This window comes from Ailuropoda melanoleuca, chromosome 12 (genome assembly GCF_002007445.2).
Source record: "Ailuropoda melanoleuca isolate Jingjing chromosome 12, ASM200744v2, whole genome shotgun sequence".
NCBI lineage: Eukaryota > Metazoa > Chordata > Mammalia > Carnivora > Ursidae > Ailuropoda > Ailuropoda melanoleuca.
In genome coordinates this window covers 26,865,611-26,876,673 of record NC_048229.1, presented here as the reverse complement: position 1 = coordinate 26,876,673, position 11,063 = coordinate 26,865,611, and the positions used below count along the sequence as shown (strand labels likewise).

The following is an 11,063-nucleotide window of genomic DNA, read 5'->3' as shown; positions in this document are numbered from 1 at the left end:
GAATTCTGGGTGTTCCTTTGCCCTCGGGGCTCACTCCCAATGCACAAGGCAAGCTGGCCGGAGGAAGAACGTGGACGGGGTTTCTGCCTCTGTTTGAGACTCTGTCTGCTGCTTGGTGTGGCGTGCTGATGGGTGGCCCCGTCTTCCTTCCAGTGCAGCGGGAGACCGGGGGAGCGTGGCCCGCCCTGGAGGGGACAGCAGGGGCCGGGAGATCTGCCTCAGATGCTGCACGTTGGATCTCGGGCGCGACAGGGTCTCACGCAGCAGCAGCAGCTCGTCACTGCGGACACCGCCTTCCAGGACCAGGTGCGTCAGCGGCATCTTACCAACGAGAGCGAAACACAAGTCCCGGTAAGCGAGACGTTTCTAATCCTAGGAAAGAATGAAAAGGGATTCCGCTTCGAGTGCTGTGAACGCAGGGAGAGGAGGGGTCTCCAGACAAGGTGGACAGTGGGAAGAGGGTCAAGAAAACAGATACGAGGGGCAAGTCCCCAGGGTGACGGCTGGAACGAAGAGACGTAGGGACTGCAAGGGGAGGTAGTGTGGTGGCGGGAGGAAGAGGGGTGGAGGGCTTGGTCACCCTTGTCTTGGCTCCCGCTGTTCTGCAGAGGCACTGTCTGTCCTCTCCTTGGGTTCTGTGTCGCATCCTGTGTCTCCTTCGGCATTCAGCTCCTGTCCCCCTCCCCCGTGCCTGACTTCCCCCGGCAAGAACCAGCGATTTCTATCGCCCCACATGGCCGTTTGCATCCCCGCAAGCCAGTTTCCACTAGGCTACGCTAGGTTATGATTCGTGAGTTAGCCAATAAATTCGACTCCTTGAAGGTGTGGGCCATTAGGAGTTGGGGGTTTTGTTTGCTTTTTTTTGTTTATTTGCCTCTCTGCTAACATGAGTGTGGGATTTCAAATAGGATTAAAATAAATCCCAGATGGAAAAGAACATGGATTTTCTCTAATCCAGTTGTGGGCTTCAAGAAATAATCCAGCATTAAAAAAAAAAAATTTTTTCCGGCACTTGGACTATGCCAGCTTCTTTAGAGTCAACCGAGCTTGCGTGATACATAATCTAATTCGTTAGTGAGCCTGTGTGCATAGTAGGAATAACGGGGAAGCACTTTCTCAGGACCTCTTTTTGAAGCATGCTTAATGCATTCTAATTTGGGATAGACTCAGCACCCGCCACTAGTACCCAGTACCCTCCTGTTTCAGATGTTCATTTTCACTTGAGTCCTAGAGGCTCTTCCCCTGTTTTTGGTTGTACATCCAAACCTGGCAGTCCATCCCCCTGTTGGGGGCAGGGGGGTGTGGATACTCTCTTCTCCCTAAACCCACACTTCTTCCTAAACCCACAAGTGGTCTTATAGCCCTTGACTCTTCAGTGTCAGATAATGAACGTTCCCTGCAGCTTATCCCAAAGAGGCTTCAAAATGACATTTTCAGCAGAGAGAGAGCCAGAGTAAGGGGGATGCCAGCCGTTCAGAACCCCTGCTTACATTGTCCTACACTCTTAGTGGAACAAATTACAGGTGCCTTGTAATTCTTGTTTCTCATGCAACGCCTTGAGCATTACGGAGCAATGTAAACTTTCAGGGCCATTCAGAAGAAATTGCCGTCTTTGCGGGCACTAGCCTAGGTCAGCTTTCATTGCTGTGAATACACAAGTCCCGTGGCATTCTGAGACAAGCAGGTTGAGTGACGTTTGGCGTAGCTCTTTCTCTCAAGTAAATAGCACATTCTCAGGGGCTTAAGTAAACTTTCTAAGGCATGTTGGTTTGGGGAGCTGGGGGGAGTTTCAGTGATATATCTGTCTGTAATTTTGAATAGAACTTGTAAAGTTTATCGCTTGGACAGGTGTTGGTTTAACCTTTTAAATCCTGACAGTCACCTATCCAAGTGGCTCCGTCATGATTTGCTTCTGCCCCCACCTACCTTCCTCAGACTCCCTTCCCAACCCTGTTTCACACACTAGTTATAAATTCACCATTGCCTCGCCGACACATTCTTATTCACGGATTTAAAACGGCGCGCTCTGGAATATTTCCCCCGGTTCCGACCAGGTCACCCTCGGATATGCTTGTACCTATATTTCCCACAGGCTGAGTTTCAAATATGCCCATAGCAGATGTATGGAAATTCCAAACGCTTGGCTGAATTTCATGACAATAACTCAATGCAACATACGATTCTCCCACTAGGAACCATTAGCCATCAGGGAAATTCAAATCAAAACCACATTGAGATACCTTATGCCAGTTAGAATGGCAAAAATGGACAAGGCAAGAAACAACAAATGTTGGAGAGGATGTGGAGAAAGGGAAACTCTCTTACACTGTTGGTGGGAATGCAAGTTGGTACAGCCACTCTGGAAAACAAGTGTGGAGGTCCCTTAAAAAGTTAAAAATTGAGCTACCCTATGACCCAGCCATTGCACTACTGGGTATTTACCCCAAAGATACAGACATGGTGAAGAGAAGGGCCATATGCACCCCAATGTTCATAGCAGCATCGTCCACAATAGCTAAATTGTGGAAGGAGACGAGATGCCCTTCAACAGACAAATGGATAAAGATATGGTCCACATATACAATGGAATATTACTCAGCCATCAGAAGGAATGATTACCCAACATTTGCAGCAACATGGATGGGACTGGAGGAGATTATGCTAAGCGAAATAAGTCAAGCAGAGAAAGACAATTATCATATGGTTTCACTCATTTATGGAACATAAGAACTAGGAAGATCAGTAGGAGAAGGAAGGGAAGAATGAAGGGGGGGTAAACAGAAGGCGGAATGAAGCATGAGAGACTGTGGACTCTGGGAAACAAACCGAGGGCTTCAGAGGGGAGGGGGGTGGGGGACTGGGCTAGGCCAGTGATGGGTATTAAGGAGGGCACGTATTGCATGGTGCACTGGGTGTTATACGCAACCAATGAATCATGGAACATTACATCAAAAACTAATGATGTACTGTATGGTGACTAACATAACATAATAAAAAATTATTATTTAAAAAAAAAAAGGAACCATTTCAATTCTTTGCATTCCGAGCACCTGGTCAGTCAGAGCCTCGTCAGGCTTTCAGACTCAGCTGCCACATTAAAAACTCCAGGAATCGTCGTTACAGGGTTAGTGTCTACTTATACCACTTTCTGGAGATGACAGGTGACACGGGCGATCTGCTCACAAAGAATCCTCACTGAGGAGGGACTCAGGAAGCTTCGGCTCACGTCCAGGAAACACAGATTCTTGTTCGAACTGAACACCGAGCAGAGATCGATCCAGGGATGGAGAGAGACCAGGTCGTGCTGTGACCTAGAAGGAAGGGACGGACCAGAGCACCTGCATGTATGGGAAAAGGAACAAGAATTGGTAGACTGTCCCCCAAAGGAAACCGCCAACAAAATGAAAAGGCAGCCTACAGAATGGGAGGAAATATTTGCAAATCATATATCTAACAGGAGGTTAATATCCAAAACATATAAAGAATTCATATAATTCAATTTTTTTAAAAAACTGTTTTAAAATGGGCAGAGGAACTGAATAGACGATTTTCCAAAGAAGACGTCCAAATGGCCAAGAGATACATGAAAAGATGCTCTGCATCACTCAGCCTCGGGGAAACGCAAATCAAACCACGGCGAGATACCCTCACACCTGTCCGAAAGGCGAAAATCAAAGACAGAGAGTAAGTGTTGGGGGAGCTGTGGGGAAATGAATCCTCGTGCCCTGTTGCTGGGATTGCAAACTGGCACAGTTACTATGGAAAACGGTATGGGGGTTCCTCAGAAAATCAGAATTACAGTATGATCCAGCAATCCCATTGCCGGGTATTTGGAGAAAATGAAGTCACGCTCCTTGAAAACATATCTGTGCTCCCACATTCACTGCACCATTATTCACAACACCCAAAACATGGAATCGACCTAAGTATCCACCGGCAGATGAATGAATAAAGAAAAGATGGTATGTGTATCTGGCGGAATATTATTCAGCCACAAAAAAGGAAATTGTGCCATTTGTGACAACATGGATGGGTCTCAAAAGCATTATGCTACGTGAAATAAAGTCAGGCAGAAAGACAACTACTGTATGACCTCACTTCTACGTGGACTCTTAAAAAAAAAAAAACCCAAACAAACATGAATTCCTAGAACAGATGGGTGGTTGCCAGGGGCAGGGTGTGGATGAAAAGGGCCAGAGTGGTCAGTCCGTACCAACTTTCAGATCGAAGTCCTGGGGATGTGAGGCACACTGTGGTGGCTCTAGTTTGAGAAAAAAGAAGGGTTCGGGGAAATATGTGAGCTGTCCAGAATGTCTAGGGATGCCCTGAATTCGTGCCCCACACGTAAGCTATAACACTGAATGAAGCTCCATCCGTTGTCTGAGCAGCACGCTCCCCGCCCTGAATGGCAAGCTGGCAGAAGAAATTCTGGCGAGGAGAAAATTCTGACCCTAAGCCACAGGGAGCAGGCCACTCTGCCCTGTCCCTAATGCAGCAGGGGATGAGGCTGGAGAGGGCACACTGACAGAGTGACCAGGACAGGTCCTTACCCGTCAGCCTGAGCCTCTGGTTCCCATGCAGCATCGCTCTCCAGGAACATCCCCTTTCTACCCGCAGCCACATTTTCTGCAAGTTTTCACAGTGCTTGAGGCAGAAGGATGCATGCACGATGTCCGAGGGATCTTGCAAATGCAGGGCCACTTCGGTGACCTGGGCCATGGCCTCCTTCACAAGCGGCTCCTCCTGGGATTTGTAGAGACAGTACAAAGTCTCCTTTGTGTCAGGCACCGAGGAGAAGTGTCTGTTCTGGGCGGACCTTACTCTGCATTCCAGTAGCTCCTGCTTGACGTCCATGGACACCGGGCGCCAAAGGTCGTCCCCAGCTCCCTGGCCCTCTTTTCATTGGCGAGGCCGAACAGGAAGCGCCCCACGGGGGCTAGGTGGGGGTTCTTGAGTCCTTCTTGCTTGGACAGCAGCCTCTGCACACCCCTGATGTCCAGGTGGGGCTCCCCGCGTCTTGGCCGTCCTCGCCCCGCAGAACGTAGAACGCGGTGGCCAGGAGCTGGACGCTCAGGCGGACGAAGCAGTAGCAGCCCTGGCAGTCTCGGCCCTTCTGGAGGATGCCCCTGTCCAGGAAAGGGCGCAGGGCCGACTCGTGCACGCGCAGCCGGCGCAGGTCGTGCGCATCGCACAGCGCGCTCTGCGGCCGCCAGTAGGCACAGGGCGCACAGCGCAGCGGCGATGCCAGGCCCCGGGCAGCTGCCCCGCGTGGGAAGCGCAGCCGCAGCGCCCTGGCGGTCTGGCAGGTGGGGCGGGAGTCCCCGCCCCGGTGCATCTGCAGCCGCAGACAGGTGCACACCGTCCAGCACACGGCGGGCGCCAGGCCCAGGCGGAACAGCGCCGCGTTGCTCTGCATCAGGTGGAAAGCGCTCAGCGCCTGCGCCTCCCCTGCAAAGTGTCACCAGAAATACGCGCTCCTGTCGCGTTCTGAGAGCCCCTCCATCTCCACCAAGAGTGGCTGCTCCAGCAGCAGCCGCAGCTCGCTCAGGGCCTCGGGCCACGTGGTGACCACTAGCCATGGGGAGGAGCCTTCCCTTCAGCAAGCTCCCCAAGAGGACAGGCGCGGGTCTCGGCGTCCTCCAGTCACAGCACAGGTCGCGCACCAGCGCCCCCAGCCCCGAGGGCACGCGCAGGTCCTCGAAAGCGTCGAAGACCAACGGGAGTTCCTGGGCCTGGGCGAGGACCTGCGGAAGGGCGTGCTGCGGGGCCGGGGCGCTGTGGGCCAGCAGCTGTGGGCCAGCAGCTCCGCGAGGGAGCGCGTGCCCCTGCGGCTGAGCGCCCTGCCGCCAAGAGAGAAGGCGGTGGAGCTGGGCTGCGTGAGGTTGTCCTGCGTCCAGTCCCGCAGGCACTTCTTCTTTTTTTTTTTTTTTTAAAGATTTTATTTCTTTACTCGACAGAGATAGAGACAGCCAGCAAGAGAGGGAACACAAGCAGAGGGAGTGGGAGAGGAAGAAGCAGGCTCATAGCAGAGGAGCCTGATGTGGGGCTCGATCCCATAACGCCGGGATCACGCCCTGAGCCGAAGGCAGACGCTTTAACCGCTGTGCCACCCAGGCGCCCCCGCAGGCACTTCTTGGCCAGCGTGGTCTTCCCGACGCCCGTGGGACCGTGCAGCACCACCGCGTGGGACGTTAGCTGTGTGGGTGTTTGAGGATTCAAGAATGATAGAAACCTTTGGCTTCTTTGCGTGACGTTGTAGTGAAATTCATCACCATCTCCCGGCCCAGCGGTCTTCGGGATAGAAGATTCCTCCATTGAGTTTCTGTCTCGCTCCTCTTCACCTGTAGTGATATGGGATGGGACACAGTTGGGGCGCCAGTGATTATACTCACCCTGAAAATACACTTTGGAAAGGACCGGAAGTGAGGAATACCAAGAAAGGGCAAGTCACCTTGCAGGCTACCAAACGCCAACCTTCTCAGACAGCACTGACCCAGCTGGCTTTTCTAACCAGCAAGTCCCCTCCTGCTTCCCCCAGTTTCCAGTTATCCAGTCTATTTTTGCACTTTTGCACTTGGTAAAATACCCACAGGGCAAAGCTTGGCCCATAAGGTTATCTATACTTCGTAGATCATATATATTGTAGATTACAAGAACTTTAAATATCTCCAGTCTATTTCATTTTTATTACGGTAAAAATACGCATAAAATGCCTAACCAGTTTAAAGCGTATGATGAAGTGGCATTGAGAACATTCACAGTGTTGTGCAACCATCACTTCTGTCTTGTTCCAGAACATTTTCATCACCCACACAGATACCCGGACACGTGAAGCAGTCACTGCCCATTTCCCCCTTACCGGGTCTCTGGCTACCACTCGCCTGCATTCTGTGTCCGTAGATTTATCTACTTGTGAAGTTTCAAGTTTACGTGGAAATGCAAAGATGTAAAATAAAGCCACTTGCAGAGAAACAAGAGTTGGAAGTCACTCCAAGATAAGCATGAGGGTCCAGACTGTGAGGAGACATGGTGACTCATGTTTGCTCCACCCTAGTCCTGACGCCGGTAAAGACATTGTAAACTAGAGCAAATGACAGGAAACTGGTGTAAGGTACACAGAGGACCCATGAGACAGAATGGCCAGCTCACTAGAGACACAAGGTCAGCATCGTACAGTGCAGGGGTGGGAAAGAGCAGTCTTCCATAAATGGTCCCGCATCAGTTAGATACCCACACGAAAAATAAACTCGGATCCCTGCATCACAGCACATGCAACTAATCAGAGATGGATTATAATCTCAGTTGTGAGAGGCAAGTCAATAAAACTTGTAAAAAGAAAAATAAAGCCTATCCCCATTCTTGGAAATAATCAAGATAATGTAGCAGCCATCAAGGTAAAACTGATCACCCAAATTTGATTTTAAATTGGGACCTTAGGTATATTCAAAAAAAAGAAAGCAAAAAGCATGAAAGCTAAAAGGACAGCAGCAAGCTACAAGGTGGGAGGACATGCACTCAAAATACATAGATTTTGAAAGAGCGAGTTTCAGAAGGAATGGAACACATGTAAGGAGTTCCAGCGAGTGTGTGTTAAAACAAAATAAAATTCCAGGGAAAGAAGTCAGAAAATTGGAAAAGGCACCTCAAAAAAGAGAATGACCAGTCAGCACATGGAAAAGGCATTCAGCCTCTTTAGACTTGAGGGAAATGCAAATTAAGAACCTAATGATACGGGCGCCTGGCTGGCTTACAGGTTAAGGGTCTGTCTTCGGCTCAGGTCATGATCCCAGGGTTCTGGGATGGAACCATGCGGTGGGTTCCATGCTCAGTGGGGAGCCTGCTTTTCCCTCTCCCTCTGCCCCTCCCCCTGCTGTGCTCTTTCTCTGTCAAATCCATAAATAAGATCTTTTAAATAATTATTATGGTTAATATTAACATGTACAGACAGCCAGAGATGTATACGTACGTATTCACAAGTGCACGTACGAACGCAGACACGTTGTCAAAAATTAAGAGGAACTTAGCATAGCTTTTTGACTCAGAAGTGACGGAGACAAACCATGAGAGACTCTGGACTCCGGGAAACAAACTGAGGGTTGCAGAAGGGAAGGGGCTGGGGGGTGGGGTAACTGTGTGACGGGCATTAAGGAGCGCACGTGATGTGATGAGCACTGGGTGTGATACGCAACTAAGGAATTGTAGAGCACGACATCAAAAACTAATGATGGCGATACGTTGGCTAATTGAGTTTAAATTAAAATAAAATCAAATTCTAATGCAAAAAAAAGAGAAGTAACGGATTTAAGCAAAGGGCAAAATATGACTGCATTAAGTGTTCACATCATAAATGTAACCCCTCTGACTGGATAATTTCCTTCATATGTTTCTGTAATCCCTGTCTTTCTGAGGAGCTATGAGGAGAATTAACATCTGAGTATTTTCTAGCTGCTGAGGACTGTTACAGGCTCTTCCGTAGATCAGGTTTAATCCTCGCAACACTCTGATCAGGTGAATTCTATTATCCATGCTTCTCATGGTGCATCTGAGGCGTAGGGCCATGGTTCCCCAAGTGTGGCCCTCAGACCAGCTGCATCTTCTGGGAACTCGTGGAAAATGCAGATTCCGAGGCCTGGCCCCAGACCTCCCCAACCAGAACGTCTGGAGACGGGCCCAGAAAGCTGTTTCAACAAAGCTTCCGGTGATTAGGAGAAATGCTAGTTTCATGGGGCGCCTGGGTGGCACACCGGTTGGGCGTCTGCCTTCGGCTCAGTGCGTGGTCCTGGCATTATGGGATTGAGCCCCACATCAGGCTCCTCTGCTGGGAGCCCGCTTCTTCCTCTCCCACTCCCCCTGCTTGTGTTCCCTCTCTTGCTGGCTGTCTCTATCTCTGTCGAATAAATAAATAAAATCTTTAAAAAAAAATACAAAAAGGAGAAATGCTAGTTTCAGGACCACCGGCAAAGGGAAGGAAGGTAAAGGCCCGTGTTCACATGGCTGTCGAAGGTGGACCCCAGATCATTAGGAGTTTAACTCCAGAACACGTGTTCTCAGTCCCTGACACACCACCTCAGCCTCGTGAGCAAATACAAATCATCTTTATGTCCGGCGACATCAAGTGGGCAGTGCTAGGGTGAGTTGCAAGATGAAATGTCACTGTTTAGTAAGTACCCAGGGGGAAATGCATCCAGTCAGAAGTTGGGCTATGCAGATTGTCCCCAAACACAATGGAGCGTAAGGGCTCATGATTGTTATGAAATATTCCCTATAAAAATGTTTGGACTAAAATCCCAAGTCGGAAGAGAAGCACCCAACAACCGTGCTTGAGTGTTAATGTCCCATGATTTAATCCTTACAGTCCATTTTCAACGCTGTCTTTGATCATCATGCATTTGGGGCTTGGGGGTGTGTGTTCATTTTTATTTAAATTCCAGTTAATGTGCAGTGTATTGTTAGTTCCAGGTGTACAACGTCGTGATTCAGCCCTTCCGCACGATGCCTGGCGCTCCTTGGGATGTGTTTCGTTTGTGAGGAAAAGTCTTAAGGAGCGAGAATGCTCACCGGGCCATAGTCAGGAAAGGAGGTATCTGTCACATTTTTCAGTACGATCTGAAGGAAGCAATTTCAGGAAGGTGGTGAGGTTAGGGCATTAGGAGCCAGACCCGAGACACACAGGGGTCGTGAGGACTTGGGAACAGACGCAGCTATTTATAGGGACCTGAGTCGGGGAGTGAGGCCCTGGGTTCCAGCTTTAAGCACCCACAAGGGGAAGGGCGGGGTGAAGTTGCTGGTCAAGCATTCCGACGCGAGGGATGATCCAGTCTGCAGGGATTTTAGATACAGACAATGCAAGGAAGGAGAAAGCTTGCCTCTACAGACCGAACACACGGAAAAACGCAGATGAAACAGGGCATTCAGACAGGCGTAAAGTCGCAATCCGGTTCCATCCAGCGTGCGGCTCTCGTGTAGCTGAAAAGAGCTCCAACGGCAGCTTCAGCCAGCACCGAAACCGCTCACTTACTGAGCAAGGTAGCTCCGTGCAGCAAAACCCCACCAGAGCCGCTGGAAAATACGGTGAATGCTCGAGGTCCACGGAGGGGGCTAGCTCCAGGGTCACCCAGGGATGGTGCATAGCACCCTGAGGGAGACAGCGGGGTTCAAGGTGCACGGAGGAGGCTAGCTCCAGGACCAGTCAGGGGCGGTGCATAGCACCCTGGGGGAGACAGCGGGGTTCGAGGTCCACGGAGGAGGCTAGCTCCAGGGCTACCCAGGGATGGTGCATAGCACCCTGAGGGAGACAGCAGGTGCAAACCCCAATGACCTGTAGTTTCATACAAAAGAGCAAGAATGAGCAAGCACATTTAAGAACCCCTAGACCGAGGAGTACGGTAACCCTTCCGCTCGCCCCCACGGCCCCTGCTCAAGTAACGGTGGCTAGTTCCATCCACACGCCTGTTCAGCCAGCAGCTTCGCGTGGAGCCGTGCTAGCACAGGCTCCTCCCCTGGGTCCTATGCCCTCCGATCTCAGCAGCAGACACACTGTTGGTGTTTCCGCTGTGCAAGAGGGTACTCCCCCCTCCCAGAATGAATGGGTGCAGAAAGAAGGGGGTCAGGGGCTGGGAATGCACAGAGGTGCATAAAAGCAGCCTTGGTGAAAGGACAGCAAGTCGGTGGCAGAAGGGCCGAATCCCCAAGGGCTCCAGGTTGGTGGGGGGGCCCACCTGGAGTGCAGGTGTTTGTTTTAAATAGGGGTCAGTGACTCAGGAGGAAGACCAGGCTTCACTAAACCTGGAGCTACGTCTAAATAGCGTGAGGGCCCTGCGCTGGGTGCAGAGTAAAAGCAAGGCCACTGGGGCAAGGAGCCGGCGAGAGGCTGCCGCCCAGAACTACAGAACAGCTACGAGCCGCGGCCCATCCTTGATGCTCTGTCACCACGAATATCTGTGGGAAATACCCGTCAACTGCAGGAGCACACAGCGGTCCCTCCGTCTAGAGGAACTGTGACTTCACACCGGTCTTTGGGAATCAAGGATCCATTCCAAATTACATAGGGGAGACCGAGGCTC

At 50.7% G+C, this 11,063-nt stretch overlaps 2 protein-coding genes across 2 annotated transcripts in view; one reads left to right on the top strand and one right to left on the bottom strand.

Moving 5' to 3' along the window:
- Window positions 1-321: 321 nt before the first annotated feature.
- Window positions 322-11,063, top strand: part of PYDC2 (pyrin domain containing 2) — a 24,732-nt gene continuing 13,990 nt past the window's right edge. Inside the window, exon 1 of the mRNA XM_034672592.1 lies at window positions 322-351. The gene's annotated coding sequence lies outside the window, so the exon portion shown is untranslated. The remainder of the gene's footprint in view (window positions 352-11,063) is intronic.
- On the bottom strand, window positions 3,137-6,848 carry NLRP7 (NLR family pyrin domain containing 7). Its single transcript, XM_034638101.1, is given in 10 exon segments — window positions 3,137-3,254; window positions 4,551-4,608; window positions 4,611-4,859; window positions 4,862-4,987; window positions 4,990-5,204; window positions 5,206-5,275; window positions 5,278-5,576; window positions 5,578-5,801; window positions 5,804-5,914; window positions 6,813-6,848. Coding segments are annotated over 10 exon segments (1,506 nt in total).